This window comes from Quercus lobata, chromosome 10 (assembly GCF_001633185.2).
Source record: "Quercus lobata isolate SW786 chromosome 10, ValleyOak3.0 Primary Assembly, whole genome shotgun sequence".
NCBI classification, from domain to species: Eukaryota; Viridiplantae; Streptophyta; class Magnoliopsida; order Fagales; family Fagaceae; genus Quercus; species Quercus lobata.
This window is the reverse complement of record NC_044913.1, coordinates 39,157,191-39,175,732: the sequence shown is the minus strand read 5'-3', so window position 1 is coordinate 39,175,732 and position 18,542 is coordinate 39,157,191. Positions and strand designations below refer to the sequence as shown.

Below are 18,542 nucleotides of genomic sequence, written 5' to 3'. Positions count from 1 at the left end.
GGGTCGTGTATGGTTTGCCCTTGTCCGGCGAAACCCCGACGTCTCTTGGGCTCCGTTAGCATCTTCAATCCCCGATCTGGCCATTTGCCAAGGCATCTCCCTTCTCATACCCATTCATTTCGAATTTGGGTCCGACACTGCCTTGGGTTGGAGAGAATGGGTTGACAGTGAGCTTTCTGATACGGGCTTTATGGGGTTGTTGCAATGAGCCAACGTCTTGAAAGCTATTGTCTCATCTCGTTGCCGTCGAACTTTCAGGACCTCTACAACCTCCGACACTTGGTCCGACGGTGGTGTACCACCACCCACACCTTCTTTTTCTCGTGCGGCGAACTCACCGTTACCCTTGAAGATGTGGCCAATCAGTTACTCCTGCCTATTCTTGGTGATGCCAATCCTGCCACTCTAGAGTTTTCTCCGGAGGAAGAGGCCATTGAGGCTGAATTAAGGAAAAGGATGGCCAGAAATGCCAAGCTGTCATACTAGGTTAGTTCTTCTTCTAAGTTTTCTGTTGCTGCTCGCCGCGCAGCTTTTGTTGTGTTTTGGCTTTGTAAATTTGTTTTTGGGTCCCACCCCCACTATGCCATAAAGCCTTTGTACTTTCGTTTGGCTATTAAAATATCTGCCGGGGCGAGCCTGCCGCTGGCCCCCATGTTCCTGGGGCATCTGTATGTCCAATTAGACATCCTTCATAGTGATGAGAGTCAGGCTGGGTCCTGCCACATTGTTACCTCTTCCGTTCACTGTACCATACTTCAGCAGTTGTTGTTTGAGCGTTGTGCTCAGTACTTGACAAAGTGTAGATCTACTCGCTTTGCTAGAGATAAGTACCAGACATGTCCGAAAGTAATTACTGACTTTTGTGGTAGGTTTGAGTCCGTTTTTCCGCTTGCTTTTCGCTGGTTTGGCTTGAAACCCATTGGCTATTCTGTGGTTGAATCTTTTGATGAGGGCATTGGTTTTTCTTGGAGGGCTTATAGAAACTTGGGTGCAAATTATACTTGTATGGATTCTGCCATGGGTTCGTTTGTTGACACCATTGGGACTACCACCCCCTTGGTTAGTTTTGATGAAACAGGGATTACTTATCTGGCGGCCACTAATGCCAGATGGCTGCCTTACCTAGCTGATGAAGGCATTAGGTTTGTCCACTATCCTACCAACCGGGTGAGAAGGCAGTTTGGGTTGGATCAAGATATCCCCGATGACATTTCCTTCCTCATGGAATCTCCTACTTCAGTCCGTCCTTTCCTGCGGCATACTACCTTTGAGTTTTAGAGGTAGTGCTTCAACGCTGTTACAGTTCCCGGTTCACTAAGGGAGGGTCTCTGTACTCCTCCCATGCATGATTATTGGCACGCGGTGATGACTACATTTGTGGATGAGCTAGCGGGTAGCCATGGATTCTCTTTTATTCCCCCTGATGGGCTAGGTATGATTGTCTCGGTTAACCCTCGCTTGCTTCTTCCTTCTAAGTCTGTTTTGGCGTATGCTAAGCAACAAAACTGGTAAGCTATTTTTGAATGGGACGCAGAGAAAAAAGGATGGTACTGGCATGCTGGCGATTACCCTCCCGGTTGGGAGAAAAAGGTCAAAGTAATAAACATCTCTGTACCGAGTAAGAAAGTTCCTGCCAAGCTCAAATCTGCCGACAAAACCAAGCCTGCCACCCCACTACCACCTACAGGTGCTTCTCTGGCTAGCAGAACTCACGGTAGCAAAAGGAAGACAACCCCTCATTCCATATCTGCTACTGAACAAAGGGTAAGTTATCTCTCCCTTTTATTTTTGGACAAAAACACCTTTTAACTTTCTTGCGACTAACCTTGCTAATTTTCTCTTCCTCCTTCCTTTTAGTTTAAGCATAAGAAAGACTCGTCAATTACCCGCCCTATTTTGTTTGATAAGCCCGAATCTGAGGTAAGTCTCTTTTCTTCACTTTTTTTTTTTTTTTCCTTTTCGCAAGTGCTCCCTCTGCCATGTGTCTTTTGTTTTTGCTTAATAATTCCTTTGGTCTTCACGTCGGTATTTGTATTCACCTTCTTCCCTTTTTCTCGTTTTTTTTTTTTTTTAGGAGGAGCTCGAACTTCTATCCATATATTGCCCTACTGCCGAGGAGATTTCCACCTCCATGGGCGTACCCATGGAAGGCTTTTTTGATGGGGCCGACGTAGTATTCGCAACACCCACTCCCCCTACTGTTGCACATAAGCCTACTGCTGCACATAAGCCTCCTGCCAAAGCTCCCACCCCTTCCGCCTAGCTGGTACCCAGAAAGGGTACTCATATCGAAGGGGTTGGTGAGACTACACCTTTGTCCACCAAGACACCCACTCCTCCAGAGAGAGCCATTTCTCCTACCGTCGTTCAAACCAAGACCGCTCCTTCCATTCTGCCGCTTGTTATTTCGACCAATGACCCTTTTGCAGCTATCTCCCAGGCTGCAAAGGGCGGTGCTTCCCTTGTTGTTACTCATTCCTCCATTCCTGGCTCCGCTACCCGTGGTCCTGATACGGACTTATCCTCAGAGGGGTCTGATGACATTCTTGAGGACCCCGATGATGCGCCTATCTTGAAGAAGGGGATTTCTGATTCCGATGAAGAGAAGAGTGCTTCGCCCGAGCCTGACTTCATGGGTATGTATCTTTCCTCCCCTGCTCTTTCCCCTTCTTCTTTTTTTTTGTACTTGCGTTTCATTTGCACGCCTATCTCCTTACTTGAAGAGACTTTTGAAGGGCTAGGAATTGCAGCAGGCGTGGGAATGACTGCTCCTGCCACACCCGTAGCGCCTATTCCTACCGCACCTTCAGCACCATTTTCAGCCGTACCTACTGCTCCTACTTCTGCTGTGCCTTTAGTACTTGTTTTTGCTACACCCGCAGCCCTCATTCCTGGTAGCTCTGGCAAGTTTCCTTTTCCTTTTATTATATCCTCTCTTTTTTTGTAAATCATCTCTTCCTAGACCACGGCTTCTCATTTTGCCTTGCGTTTTTTTTTTTTTTTTTTTTTTTTTTTTTTAAATTTTTTTATATATAGGTCCACTTCCTACTGCCCCTTCTCAGTTTGAGGTGGGTAGCAGTTCCACCGCCGTCCCGGATGATGTTGCAACCTTTTTTGCCCGCTTTGGTCCTCCTTACGTGGATTTTTATGGCTTCCGAGTCCCTGAGGATTGCGTTTCTCACTTGGTGATGATCTATAGCAACCGTGGCAACTTTATGCAAGAATTCCGTCTTGGCCGTTCTGTTAAGGAGCATTTCTTGAAGATGTTAGGATGCGTGCTGAACAATATTAAGCATAACTTCATTGATTCTGTTTCTGCAGAGAGAATCCTATAGTGGAGGGCCGTGATTTAGGAGCTTATCAGCGTGGGTTTTGCTGCGGAGTTTGTTCCTGATCATCTTCGTGAAGTTGCCCGAGCCCTTTTTATGAGGAGAGTTCAGCCAGCCGTTGACGCCATAGATGCCCGTATCAAGCTTTTGAAGAAAGAGGTGGTGGATTTGGAGGGTCGTCGTGAGCGCCTTCTTTCTGGTGTTGGTGGGCCCAGTCGTTTTGGAGACCAAAGTCTCATTTCCGGACTCCATTGATGATGGTGTAGTTCCCTTCCCTTTTCTTTGCTTTCCTGTTTTCGTTTTGTCGCACAGAACACTTATATGTTTCCTACAGTAGTTATTCGGCGTGTGTTTGCCACAGTTTGGGTTTGTAATGATGCTACACTTTGCTACTTCTTTTACTATTGCTATGACATGATGCTAATACTTCGTACTTTTTCATTACATACTCATGAAAGCACGTTACAACTTTTTCTTCTGTGACATAGTCACTTGGAGGAATAAAAAAAAGTGAAGGAAATATAAAAGTTTTTTTATTTATTTTTTTTTTAACAAAAGAAAGGGACAACCACATAACTCATTCTCTTAAGCAAAATAACGTTTCAGCCATTTCCCATTGATGGGATCCATCAAGTCCCTGCCATCCATTTGAGTTAGGCGATAATACCCACTTTGATGCGCTTCCCTTATCACAAGGGGTCCCTCCCACTTTGGTGCAAACTTAGATGGTCTTGCCAGGCCTCGTCTGACATAGTTTGCTACCTTTAACACTAGTTGTCCTTTGGCAAACACTCTTTCCTTGGTCATCTTGCCGTAGGCTTCAGTCATCTTTTGCCCGTATCTTCGGCTGCGTTCCTGGGCTTCTTCTCTCTTTTCATCAAGCCCTTCTAGGTCCTCGAACCTTTCTACCACGAAAACTTCTCCCTCTTTTTCCTTTTCTCGCGTTTGCATGACCCTCAGGGACGGTGTCATTATTTCTGCTGCACTCACTAATTTAGTTCCATAGACTAAGGTAAAGGGTGAAAAGCCTGTGGCTGACTTTGGTGATTTTCTGTAAGCCCAGAGAGCATCTGGCAAGTGCATCGCCCATCCTCCCGTATACTCTTGCCTCATTTTGCTGATGATCTTTATGAGAGTTTTGTTTGTTTCCTCTACCTACCCATTCCCTTGAGGGTAATAAGGTGACGACTTGTGGTGCTTGACTTGGTAGAACTCTAGCATCCTCCTTACATCACTATTGACAAATGGTGTGCCGTTGTCACTGATGATCCTGTGGGGCACCCCAAACCTCACAATTATATTTTCTTTGATGAAGTTTGCCACTGCTCCCCCTGTGGCCTTATGGAGTGGCACTACTTCTGCCCATTTAGTAAAATACTCTGTAGCCACTAATATCCATATGTATTCATGTGATGGTGGGTTGACTGGCCCTTCCAAATCTAGCCCCAAGTGTGGAAGGGCCATGGGGTGACCATGCTGCGCAAGCCCTGTGGATGGCTATGAATCAAGTTGGCTTGTACTTGGCAACTGTGACACCTTTTCACAAATTCTGCTGCATCTTTTTTCATGGTTGGCCAGTAGTAGCCCATCTGCAGCAGGCATCTGTAAAGCTTTTTCTTCCCCTGGTACTCACCACATTCTCCTGAATGCACTTCTTTTATCATTTCTTTTACTTCTTCAGGGCCCAAACACCTCAAAGGGTCCCCATCATACCCTTTTTTGAAAAGGACCATGTTATGCAAAAAGTAACGTGTTGCCAACCTCTTAAGCTTGTATCTTTCACTATGCTTTTATGGCAGGATGCCTTCTGTTAGGTATTGTATGAAAGGGCTTCTCCAATCCTCACTGACGAATACAACATAACTTTCCTCCCTGTCTGCCGCAAGCTGGCAGGTTCCACACTGACGAAGCCTGCTCTCTGAAGTCTGCGGTAAAGACTGACTTCTCTGCAAGACCCACAAGTCTTGTAGTGTATTTCTTTCAATTTTCTTTGGCTTCTTCTTGCCCCACACATCTGGATAAGACCCCACCTGGCATCCTGCGGTACAACTCTTCCTTTACCAAGGCATAGTCTTTTAACATTTTTAATTCTGCTGCATCGTCTCCCTTTACCAAGATTTCCTTTATGGGGATCCGCCAATCCCCTTCACCCTGTTCCTCCCGGAACTTTTCCTTCAACACCTCAATGATGGATTCTTCCCTCTTGTTGACTTCTATCCTGGTGCTACTCCCTTTGAAGATTATTTGCGAACCCAGTGCAGCTAATGCGTCCGCAAACCGATTTTCGTTTCTTGGAGCATGCTTTATTTTAAACGTTGAGAATTTTTCTTCCATTCTCTAGGCCATCGCATTGTACGGGGCTAGGCTAGGCTCCTTTAAGGAAAAGTTTCCCTTGGCTTGCCAGACAACCAAGTTCGAATTTCCCAATACTTTCAAATGTTTGACTCCTATTTCGAGAGCCGTGGCAAGCCTGGTTAAGTAGGCCTCGTACTCCGCCATGTTGTTTGAACAGGGGAATTCCAGCTTAAATGACAGTGCCACTGCCTTGTCTTCTTCATGATACAAAACTACTTATACCCCTCCGGAATGGATAGTAGAAGACCAATCGAATTTCATTACCCACTGTTCTCTGACTTCTTCTGCCATGGCTACTTCCCCTGGAACTTCATCATCCAGTGAGAATTCTTCCTCTCCTGGAAACTGTGCCAATAAATCTCCTATAGCTTAACTTTTCACTGCCCTAGGTGTACTCATTCTTAAGTCGTATTGTGATAACTGTAGCAACTACTGGGATATCCTACCGGAGAGGATCGGCTGTTGTAACAGAGCTTTAATGGCATGGGACTTAGTCAACAGCCATACTTCGTAGGCCAAGAAATAGTGACACAACCTCTGCGAAGCGTATACAATGGTCAGGTATGCTCTCTCTGCCCTTAGGTAACGAGTTTCTGCATCTTTTAAGGCGTGGCTGATGTAGTATATTGGCTGCTCGACACCACCTCCATCTTCTTGAGCGATTAGTCCACCGATGGCATACGAGTTGGTGGCTAAATAGAGTAGCAGTGGTCTTTTATGAATAGGGGCCTGCACCGTGGGGAGGTTCATCATTATCTGCTATAGCCTTTTGAAGGCCTTCTGCTGTGCTTCCCCCCACTCAAAACTTTGCCCCTTCTTAAGCAACTTGGTGAAGGCAGAGGTGATTGATGCCAATCCAGGGATGAATCTCCGGATATATGAGACTTTTCCTAAGAAGCTCTTCAACTCTTTTACTGTGGCCAGAGGTCTCATAGTTGCTTTGGCCGTGGCTTTGGCCGGATCCACGTCTATGCCCCTGCTGTGAACCAGGAAACCCAGGAATTTCCCAGAGGACACTCTGAATGCGCACTTGAGGGGATTCATTCTTAACTTAAAAGCTTTGCATCTTTCAAATACCCTTTTTAACACACAAAAGTCCTCTTCTCTCCTCTTTGACTTAACCACTATGTCATCCACATAGTCTTCTAGCTCCTGGTGCATCATATTGTGAAATATGGCCATCATTGCTCGTTGGTAAGTTGCACCTGCATTTTTTAACCCGAAGGGCATCACAGTGTAGTAAAAATTGCCCATGGGTGTTCTGAAAGCATTTTTCTCTGCATTCTTTGGTGCCATTCTGATCTTATAGTATCCGCTGAAACCATCCATGAATGAAAACATGGCGCTTCCTACTACAGAATCTATTAGTAAATCCATGTTCGGCAATGGGAATTCGTCCTTTGGACAAGTTTTGTTGAGATTTCTGAAATCTACACAGCATCTTATCTGGCCGTTCTTCTTCTTCACTGGTATTATGTTGGATAGCTAGTGAGGATGCTGAATAGGCTTGATGAATCCTGCGGCTAGCAACTTCTGCACCTCTTTGACTAGCTACCTTTCTATTTCTATGTGAAATATCCTGGCAGGCTAGGCCACCGGCTTGGCCTCTGGGTCTACATTTAATGTATGCGTAACTAGCCCGGGATCCAGTCCTGGCATTTCACTGTAGTCCCAAGAAAAAATGTCTTTGAATTCTTTCAACAACAATATGAGTTCTGACTTCTCCTTTTTTGTTAGGCTTGCACTAATTGAGATAAGCCTTGGTTCTTATGAATTAGACCCTAAGTCAACTTCTTCCAACTCTTCCTCTGCCATAACCTGGGTGTCCTTTTCTGCCGCAACTGCCTCATCCTTCTCTTCTTCTTTTCCCAAACTTCCTTCAGCGATGCAACACGCCAAACTCTTGTGTTGCCCTTTTTGGGTAGGACCCACTTGCATCTCACCCGTGGGCCCCACACACCTTCATAACTTATACACAATCCTACCATCAAGGCCTCGGACCCTGATGCACTGAGGTGTTTCGTCTGGCTCTACGGCAGGTGCTTCTTTTCTTTTCTTCTTTCGCGCCAGTAGTTCTCTTAAATCGGGTTCTGGGTCACCTTGGACATCTACCCACCTAGGCACGAAGGTACCTCGTGGCTTTGAAAGCGAGTTTTCCCCAGATGGAGCCCATTGGTCATAAAACATGGTTTCCACCAAGTGGGCTTCTGCCTGCTCGAATGGCGAGGGGTTTGCAGTTATGCGTATCATCCTGCCATTCAATCTTCCTTTCACACATTGGTGGTAGGTGGATGGGACTAGTTAGTGTTTGTGTAACCAGGGCCTTCCCAGAAGCACATGATAGGATACTTTCATTCTGACCACATGGAAATGAGCTAAAGAAGCAATAGGGCCTACTTTCAACCACAACTGAATGTGCCCTGCGGTGTACTCACTTCTTCCACTGAATCCCGTTACTTCCATCAGGCATCCTTGGATCTTTCTTTCTGAAATTCCTACTGCTTGCAAGGTGCTCAACGGAATGAGGTTTACGAAGGCACCTGTATCCACCAAGGCCCTCTTGATGGGGATTTGATTTATGGATGCAGCTAAATAGAAAGGCCTCCTGTGATCTAGGTGTCCCACCTCCATATCCTCATTGCTGAACGTGATTTCTGTTGATTCTTGTAGGAGGGCTCTGTCTTCTGGCAATTCTGTTGATAGGCACTCCACCCCTGCCCCGGAGGCGATACTTACCAAAGCCTCTGTGGCTATTTTCCTTTCTTTTGCTATAAGTCCCGACTGGTCAAATAGATTTTTGAACTTGGCACTTTGCTGTAGAGTGGTAATTGATGGTGTCACAAAAAACATCTACTCTTGAACTCGTCCATATGGCTCGTCCAATGAAAGACCAGCTAGGGCGAACCAGACAAGCGAAGTGATCATCCCAAACGTCCTTGTTGACCTCGTCCGTCTTTGGATGGATGAGATCCCATGGGAATCTTATCCATTCTTAATCATTTGGACAAGGACGAGCCGTCCTGGGTAGTCTCGTCCATCCTTAATGAAAGATGGACGAGTTCACTGGATTAAACTACTAAGTGCCAAATTCTCCATTAACCATTATGGAATGAGCCGTCCAACTGAGGTAACTTCCATAGTGGTTATGGAAGTTACCCCCAATTCTCCGGACTCCTCGACATTAGGAACGGTTATTAAACAGATAATCGTTCCACACATACTATATAAGGATTCTTTGATGAGAAGGTAAGGGATTCAGACATTTTTTATTCAAGAAATTACTTCCTTCTTACAGAGAATTCCAAGTTCACTAACTTCACCATCGGAGGACTTTTGACCGGTCCCCACTGGTCTCCTCTGATTCTTTCTTGTTTACAAGATACAGCCCAAAGATCATCAGCGTTCGAGCCTTATCAACCTACTGATATCCAACGATCTATCAGTTGGCGCCATCTGTGGGGAGAAGATTGTTTTACAATTTACTTCTCCATGACAAAAGGTTGATGGTTCGGACTAGATTGAGGGCTACTAGCCCAGGCCATCAAGGAAGCAGCAACCCTCATCGCGATCCCCAATCTGCACCGGTCATGCAGACATCATCTGTCCAGCATGCGCAATCAATGGCGGCCGCTATGGCGGAATTGACTCGCCAAAACCCAGAGTTAAGAATGGAGATTAATATGAGGAGGCAGACACGTGAAGAACGTGAAGAAGAACACAGAGTCATGGTGATAGAGAGAATACTGAAATTGGAAGTCAGTTTTGAGGCACCACTTCACGAACGGTACCACACTTGAGAGAAGAAATGGACCAAATGAAGAAAGTCATGAAGGAAATAAAAGAGAATATGAGGAGGGTGAATCCGATAGAAGATTTGGTTCACAGAACTGATTCCCCCTTCATGGCTTCCATCAACAGTCACCCTCTACCATCAAAGTTCAAGTTGCCTTCTCTGGATTCGTATGATGGAACACGCAACCCGTTTGATCACATCACCACCTTTAAGACCACCATGCATCTACAAGGGGTGCCTGACGAAATAATGTGTAGAGCCTTCCCTAACATCCTTAAGGGCCTAGCACGAGTTTGGTTCAGTAAAATACCCCCGAATTCGGTAAGTTCTTTTTAAGAGTTAAGCAAGTTTTTCGTTAATAATTTCATTGGGGGACAGAGGCACAAGCATTCCTCGTCCAGCTTGTTAACCATAGAGCAGGGGGAGAACGAGAGCCTACGGTCATTCATCACCCATTTCAACAGAGAAGCCCTGAGTGTGGACGAAGCAGATGATAAGCTCCTATTGGCGGCCTTCCATAATGGGGTGAATTCGGATTTGTTTATACATAAACTCTATGAAAAAGAGCCCCAGTCTATGGCCGAACTTGTCTATTCGGCTTAAAATTTTATGAATGCAGTAAACGTGATCATTGCTAAGAAGAGGAAGTGGTCTGAGAGAGTAGATGCAAACCCCAGTCGCCATCCCGAGCAAGGCCCTCGTCCAAAGAAGGGATGGACGGAAGAAATAAGAGTCATTATAGGGGGAAGTTCAACAGGCCAGTCGTCCAAGTCCAAGAAAGCATACTTGAAGGTAGTGTAGAGCGTCCAACTTTCTGGACGGTCATCGAGAGCAAGGTCCACGGACGAACAAGCAATCACCTTCATGGACGAAGACGCCGAGAGAATTCATCACCCCCATGATGATGCTCTCGTCATCACCTTATTAATTGCTGACTATACAACTAGAAGAGTGCTTGTGGACAACGGAAGCTCGGCAGACATTTTATATTATCCAGCTTTTCAGCAGATGAGGTTAGGACGAGACCAGCTCCGTCCAGTAAACTCCTCCCTAGTAGGTTTTGGTGGAATGAAGGTGCAACCCATGGGTACTATTTCCTTATTAGTGGTAGTGGGGGTATACCCACGACAAATCACCAAGGATGTTCCTTGTGGTAGATTGTCCATCCTCCTACAATGCCATAATTGGAAGACCAACTTTGAATAGTTGGAAGGCTGTTACCTCTACTTACCACCTATCAGTCAAGTTTCCAACAGAACACGAAGTAGGGCAGGTACAAGGGGACCAACTAGCAGCAAGAGAATGTTACCTGGCCATGTTGGCCATGGATGAACAAGTTCAAGCCATGAATATTGAAGAAAAGAGAGTTGTAGCAGAGCCTACTGAAGCATTGGAAGATATTTCCTTGGATGAAGACAACCCTGAGAAGTGTACCAGGGTTAGAGCAAATCTAGAAGAGAAGATTAAGAAGGACCTCGTCCAGTTTTTGAAGAAAAATATTGATGTGTTTGCGTGGAGTCATGAGGACATGCCGGGTATAGACCCTAGTGTCATTACCCACCGTCTGAATGTATGTCCTTCCTCCAAGCCAGTGCGGTAAAAGAAGAGGGTGTTTGCCCCTGAGAGAGATGATGCTATCAAAGACGAGGTTCAAAAGTTGATGGTGGCGAAGTTTATTCGGGAAGTGTACTACCCGGATTGGTTGGCCAATGTGGTAATGGTTAAAAAGGCAAACGGCAAGTGGAAAATGTGCGTAGATTTCACTGACTTAAACAAGACTTGCCCCAAGGATAGTTATCCACTGCCACGCATTGACCAGTTGGTAGACTCAACTGCGGCCCACAAGTTGCTTAGCTTCATGGATGCTTTTTCTGGATACAATCAGATAAGGATGGACGAGGCAGATCAAGAGAAAACATCCTTTGTCACCAGTCAAGGCTTATTCTGTTATAAGGTGATGCCATTTGGCTTAAAAAACGCAGGGCCGACATATCAGAGATTGGTAAAGCACATGTTTCGTCCGCAGATTGAGCGGAATGTGGAAGTCTATGTAGATGACATGCTGGTGAAGAGTCAGGACGAGGGATAACATCTAGACGACCTGCAGGAGACATTTGACACATTGAGACAGTATCACATGAAGCTGAATCCTAGCAAATGTGTTTTTGGAGTATCATCAGGGAAATTCCTTGGCTTTATGGTCTCCCACAGGGGAATTGAAGCGAATCCTGATAAAATTCAAGCAATACTGGACATGAAGCCTTCGCAAAATACCAAAGAAATCCAATCCCTTACTGGATGAGTTGCTGCATTTAACAGGTTTGTCTCTAAAGCCACTGACAAATGTTTGTCGTTTTTTAAGATTCTTAGAAAAGCATTCGAATGGACCAATGAGTGTCAAAGAGCTTTCGAAGATCTAAAGGCATACCTTACCATGGCTCCGTTGCTGAGTCCGTCAGTGGTGGGAGAGGAGTTATATTTATACTTAGCAGTAACCCCGCATGTCGTGAGCTCAGCATTGATAAGAGAAGAAGATAAAGTTCAAAGACCTGTGTACTATACGAGTAAGGCATTGAGGGGAGCGGAAGGACGGTATCCACAAATGGAGAAATTAGCCTTCGCATTGATCATCGCTTCCAGGAAGCTGATACATTATTTCCAAGCACATGTCATTAATGTCATGACAGATCATCCGCTCAAGAAGGTAATGAATAGACTGGAAGTTACAGGACGATTGATTCAGTGGGCTGTAGAGCTCAGTGAGTTTGACATTGGATATCAACCAAGGCATGCCATAAAAGCTCAAGCACTAGCAGATTTCATTGCGGAGTTTACCCCAAGTCATGATGAGACAGAAGACAGTAAGAGATGGGTCGTCCATGTGGATGGTTCGTCTACACGGCATGCAGGTGGAATTGGTGTGGTCCTACAATCCTCGGAAGGAGACAAACTGAAACATAAGGTTCGTCTACAGTACCAAGCAACTAACAATGAAGTCGAGTATGAAGCCCTTCTCAAAGGGCTAGAATTGGCTAAGTCTGTGGAAGCCAAGTCTATACTCATCCTGGGGGATTCTCAGTTGATCATAGGGCAAGTAAATGGGATGTATGAAGCGAAGGAAGAACGGATGAGGAAATACCTTAGTAGGGTGATGCGCTTTATGAAAAGATTTGAAAAAGCTGACTTTATTCAAATCTCGAGGGAGGAGAACGTGGAAGCTGACACCATAGCAAAAGAAGCCTTAGCGAATGAATCAATGGACGAATCTGATGAAGTACAGTATATGCCAAGTATAGACATCCCGGAAGTACAACAGGTGGATAGCAGAGGAAATTGGATGACCCTAATTATATCATACTTGAAAGACGGACGACTACCAGAAGAGAAGGACGAAGCCAGGAGGTTGAGGGTGAGATCGGTTAGGTACGTTCTTATGGACGAAGTACTATACAAGAGAGGCTTTTCTCAACCTTATCTTAGGTGCTTGGCTCCAGACGAAGCAAACTACGTACTGAGAGAAGTTCATGAAGGAGTATGTGGCAATCATTTAGGAGCCAGGTCACTTGTCTACAAGGTCGTTCGTGCAGGGTATTACTGGCCAAATATGCAAGCTGATGCTAAAGCATACATTAAGGTTTGCGACCAGTGCCAAAGGTTTAGTAACGTCCCCAAACAACCATCAGAGTACCTCCCCGATGGTGGCGCCGTGGCCCTTTGCACAATGGGGACTAGACATTTTGGGTCCTTTCCCTCTGGGCACAAGGCAGATGAAGTTTCTAGTCGTGGGCATCGATTATTTCACTAAATGGGTGGAAGCTGAATTGTTAGCAAATATCACACAACAGAATGTAAAAAATTTCGTGTGGAAGAACATTGTGTGCAGATTTGGAGTGTCAAAGGTATTGGTGTTTGATAACGGATGAAAATTTGACAATGCACTCTTCAGGGACCTTTGCTTACACTTTGGAATTCAAAACCATTATTCCTCACCTGCACACCCCCAAGCCAACGGCCAAGCTTAAGTTGCAAACTGATCCTTGTTGAAAATCATCAAGACTCGGCTTGAGGGGGTAAAGGGAGTATGGCCAAACGAGTTACTAGGAGTTTTATGGGCGTACAGGACCACAGTGAGAACCCCTACGGGGGAGACTCCTTTCAAGCTAGCCTATGGAAGCGACGCAGTCATACCTGCAGAAGTACATATGGCCAATCACAGGGTGATGATGTATCAAGACAAGGATAATGAGGAGCAACTCCGTTTGAACCTTGATCTGATAGACGAGGTAAGGGCAAACGCAGAACACAGGGTAGCAAAGTACAAGAACCTCATGGCTAGACAGTATGATGCGATGGTGAAGCCAAGGCATTTCAACATAGGAGATCTCGTCTTGAGAAAGGTCTCTTTGTCAACCAAAAACCCATCACATGGGAAGTTGGGCCTAAATTGGGAAGGACCCTATAGAGTTATCAACTGTAAAAGGCAAGGATCCTACTACTTGGAGGCCCTGGACGGGAGAAAATTGGAACATCCTTGAAATGTGGAGCACCTGAGGAGGTATTATCAGTAAAAGTGAATCTATGGACGAGCTTGGACCTTGTCCATCTACTTACGTTCTACTAATATTGATGTTGTTTGTGTTTGATACTATTTATGTTTGATGCTGTTTGTGTTTGAAACTACTACCTTATTATTTATTATGTTGTGTCATGATTATGGACGAAGTTATGAAGTTTGTACTTATTAAATAAAAAGGCATTAGTATGCATGTGCCTTATCTGTAAACGATATATATGTTATGTACAAAATGTTATGTGAATTTTACATCTCCATGCTATTTTCGTCCAAGCCAACCCACAAGGGGACTGAAAGATTCAAGACGAATAAATTCTCTGGACACAGAGATGTAATGTCTAAATTTTCCTAAGTAAAACAAGGAAAAACCTTAGGTACACTCGTCCAACTCATGGACGAGGAAAAGCCTTATAGAGCATTTTCGTCCAATTTAAAGGCGAAAATCAAAAGCCAACTGAAACAATCCAACCTCTGGACGAGAGAAAAGTTAGGCAAAATAAGTTAGATGGTATGTAAAATTGGCTTGTAGGTCTTAAGACGAATAAAGCTGAATAAAAATACTACCTGCAAAGACGAGTTAGACTAACAAATAATATGAAGAATATATATATTTTCGCCATGGACGAGCCAAAGCTGGAGTTGATATAAATAGCAGCATAACAATACTCGTCCATGCAAAGAAAATGAGCCTTCATTCATTCAAAGGGTGGACGTCCTACGTCCAAAAGCCTTTGTTAAGTCAAAAAACTAAAATGATTGTTTAAAAACCCCATCCTAAAACCATGGACGAGGCAAGTGTACTTTGGTTACATAAGAAGGTCCCAAAATAGAGGACCAAACAAAAACCAAATAAAAGAAAAAACAAACACAAAGATTGTCCAAGTATGAAAGTCTCGTCCTTAAGAAGAGGGGGCATGGGCATTGGGATCGTCTTGGGGTGGCTGAGTGCTGGCGTCATCCTCCACATTGACATCATCGGAGCCGGTCTGAATAAGGGAGCTGGTGGCAGCAGCAAGGTTAAGTTTGATTGAGCTAAAGTCAACTGCAGGGAAGTTCTCAATAGCATCCATTCTGAAATCCTCAAAACCAGCTGCATAATTACTATCCAGCGTGTTTGTGTACACTTTGGACGACTTGAATTCAGCCACAATGTCCTCTTTTGCCTTGGAGAGACGAGCACTTAGCTTATCGTTCATCTTCTACAAATGGTCAATACGAGTATCTTTCTCCAGTGCATCAGTCCTTAGCTCTTCGATTAGCTTTTTATGCTCAGTGACTTCCTCCTTAGCTTTTTCAGCAGCCCCAGCCCATTTTTTGCAGTCAGCATTCACTTCTTGAATCCTCGTCTCCAACAAGACCCTCGTCTTATCCAGTTCTGTTGCCTGTCTGGATGCTGCCATAAACTTTGACATGGCCTATAAATAGGTAAAGAACATAGGATGGTTAAATGAAGAAAAGTTGTTAAATGAACAAGGACGAGAAAGGAATATTAACATACCTTAAAGAGGTCATGGACGCTAAAATGCTCAAACTCCTTTAAGCCCATGTTATAACACATGTTTATGTCTTCGTCCAAGACAGTCATCTGAAAACGCTCCCAAGTTAGATCTTCATTTTCAATGATGTTTGTAGAGGGCTGGGACGAGCCAGGCACAGTTGACTTGGACGAAGGAGTCTTGGACGGAGGAGTCTTAGACAATGTGGACTCAATCGGAGTGGACGAGTCCACGTCAACTACCTGGATGGAAGGTTGAGACTGTGGAGGTTTAGACTTAACCACCTTGGACGAACCGTGCTTCACTCTTTTGTCTCGACGATTGGGGAGCCCTTCTAAATCAATGTTTTTTGGTAAGAACTTTCTTTTATCCCCAGCCATAGGACAAACTTGTACTTGAAGCTCAGGATGATCCTGGGACTGAGCCTCAGGACGTTTTCCCTCACCTACAACTTATTTCCCTTTGTTTTCTTTCATTGTTGACATTCCTAAAATGAGATAATAAGCAGATCAAGAATGTATGACATAGAACTTTCAAAAAAAAAAAAACAAACAAAAAACCCTTAGCTTAAAACTTACTTTTACGCACAGTAACCTCGTGTGCAATAGCTTCGTTTGATGGCTCAAGACTTAAACCCCACTTGGCAAGACGTCTAAGAGTGACAAGAGAACGAAAGCTCCTGTCTGTGTGAAGACGAGCCCTGTGGACATGGTCACGATGAAATTTTCTTAAAGACGGACGCTTGGCGGCTACAACACAATGAGTAAACAAAGGTTAGAAATTGTAAACAGACCAAATAGAAAGAGAAAGATAAAAATAAACAAGGGGAAGGGACATACCTTCTGGACGAAGGTTCCCTAAGTCCCCAGTATAAAGAGGAAAAGGATCCCTGCCAACGTCCACAGGGTTCCTTGCCCAGAAACCAGAGACAAAGATGAATTCCGTCTTCCATTTTCTATTAGACGAAGCTAGGGACTTGATTAACCTACAATCATTCCCCCTAGCAGTGAACTGGTAAAAACCTTTAGACTGACTTATTTCGGAAGGTTTATAACAATAAAGGAACTCGTCCACAGTGAGAGGACGATCCCCACCAAAAACTTCCCTCCACAAAATTTGCATGGAGATAACTAATCTCCACGCATTAGGGTTAAATTGACAAACACCTAAACCTAACTTGACCAACAACTCTCTAGCAAAAGCATTTAATGGAAACCTAAGGCCACCCAGGAAATAAGCTTCATAGACGCCTATTTCGAAGCGAGGATTACAACACCACTCTCCACGGACGGGCAGCCTAGGGTTAAACTTGTTCGGAATTTGATACCAAGATCTAAGATTATTTAATCTCTATTCATCCATCTTAGAATGAGCGCCTATTGCACAACTAAAGACGGTCTCCTCTTCGTCCATCGGATTAGACAGAGGGACACTGGATGGGGAGCCAGCTTGAGAGCCAGAAGCTCTCTTAAGTTGCTCCTGGACGAATTCAATAGGGAACCCAGGGGCCCCAGAAGAATAATTCTCGTCTGTACTTCCTCCACTATCGTCGCTAGTATTGCTAGAACTAGACCTATCACTACTATCCTCATAATACTCATCTATAACCTTATCAAGGCTATCAGTGGACGAAGAAGCAACTGACATTTTTGACAAAAGAAACTCAGAACCTAAAGACGGAGAGAAGAGGAATACCTGGCTCTAGACGGAAGAGGACTCTAGATGCAGAGAAACTCCTAGACAAGGCTTTAGACGATGAATGTCAAGGAAGAAAATTTCTGAAATGAGAAGGGTTAATGGAGGCATTCCACTATTTATAGGATGCTGACCTGGGCATGTGAAACGACACCACCAATACGAAAATGACACGCAGCATCTACCTCGGAAAACTAAATCGACAAGATCAGTCACCAATAAAAAAATGACATGTGGTGCATTGATTTATTAACCAATTATATACGTCCAAGGACGTGTCGGCAGCTCACCCAACTCGTTGGACGACCCACATGGACAAGGGGGCAACTGATGGTGTCACAAAAAACATCTACTCTTGAACTCGTCCATATGGCTCGTCCAATGAAAGACCAGCTAGGGCGAACCAGACAAGCAAAGTGATCGTCTCAAACGTCCTTGCTAACCTCGTCCGTCTTTGGATGGACGAGATCCCATGGGAATATTATCCATTCTTAATCATTTGGACAAGGACGAGCCATCCTGGGTAGTCTCGTCCGTCCTTAATGAAAGATGGACGAGTTCACTGGATTAAACTACTAAGTGCCAAATTCTCCATTAACCATTATGGAATGAGCCGTCCAACTGAGGTAACTTCCATAGCAGTTATGGAAGTTACCTTCAATTCTCCGAACTCCTCGATATTAGGAACGGTTATTAAATAGATAACCGTTCCACATATACTATATAAGGATTCTTCGATGAGAAGGTAAGGGATTCAGACATTTTTTATTCAAGAAATTACTTCCTTCTTACAGAGAATTCCAAGTTCACTAACTTCACCATCGGAGGACTTTTGACCGGTCCCTACCGGTCTCCTCTGATTCTTTCTTGTTTACAAGATACAGCCCAAAGATCATCAGCGTTCAAGACTTATCAACCTATGATATCCAACGAACTATCAGTAATCACCGCGGCAGGTAGGGCCAAGTTTTCTTCCTCGTCTTTTCCCGAGTCTGCGTATATTACTACTGCTGCTACACCCTTTCCCTTGTGGTTTGGGAGCGGGTTTCTTTGAACTTCTTGCTAGGTTAGCTCCAATGTGCCTTCTTTAATCCTTCGGTGCATCAACCTGCGAAGCACCCAGCATTCTGCGGTGGGATGTTGTACATAGTTGTGCAAGCGGTAGGGCTTTCTGGAAACTCTCTGGAAAGATCCCGTCCGCTATCCACTTGTCAAGTAGCTCTTTCTTAGGAGTACATATTATACTCCCTTCCCTTTGTTTTCCTTCTCCGCTCTCCAGTGGACACTGCCATAACTTGCGG

General features: G+C 44.6%; 2 protein-coding genes across 2 annotated transcripts; one reads left to right on the top strand and one right to left on the bottom strand.

Moving 5' to 3' along the window:
• Window positions 1-5,900: 5,900 nt before the first annotated feature.
• On the bottom strand, window positions 5,901-6,434 carry LOC115964730. The gene is made up of 2 exons (XM_031083987.1): window positions 6,131-6,434; window positions 5,901-6,022 (listed from the first exon to the last, which is right to left on the bottom strand). Exons 1-2 carry the CDS (start codon window positions 6,432-6,434, stop codon window positions 5,901-5,903), a joined length of 426 nt encoding a protein of 141 aa, XP_030939847.1.
• A 5,477-nt stretch (window positions 6,435-11,911) lies between these two features.
• On the top strand, window positions 11,912-13,282 carry LOC115964728. The gene has a single exon (XM_031083986.1). It carries the CDS (start codon window positions 11,912-11,914, stop codon window positions 13,280-13,282), a length of 1,371 nt encoding a protein of 456 aa, XP_030939846.1.
• Window positions 13,283-18,542: the final 5,260 nt, after the last annotated feature.

Excerpts from the sequence above, each read along its gene's own strand:
- LOC115964730 (XM_031083987.1), bottom strand. The coding sequence starts at position 6,434 with ATGAACCTCCCCACGGTGCAGGCCCCTATTCATAAAAGACCACTGCTA. Across the intron at positions 6,023-6,130 it reads ACAACAGCCGATCCTCTCCG|GAGAGGAAGAATTCTCACTG; the intron begins GTAGGATATCCC and ends CACAGTTTCCAG.
- LOC115964728 (XM_031083986.1), top strand. The coding sequence starts at position 11,912 with ATGGCTCCGTTGCTGAGTCCGTCAGTGGTGGGAGAGGAGTTATATTTA.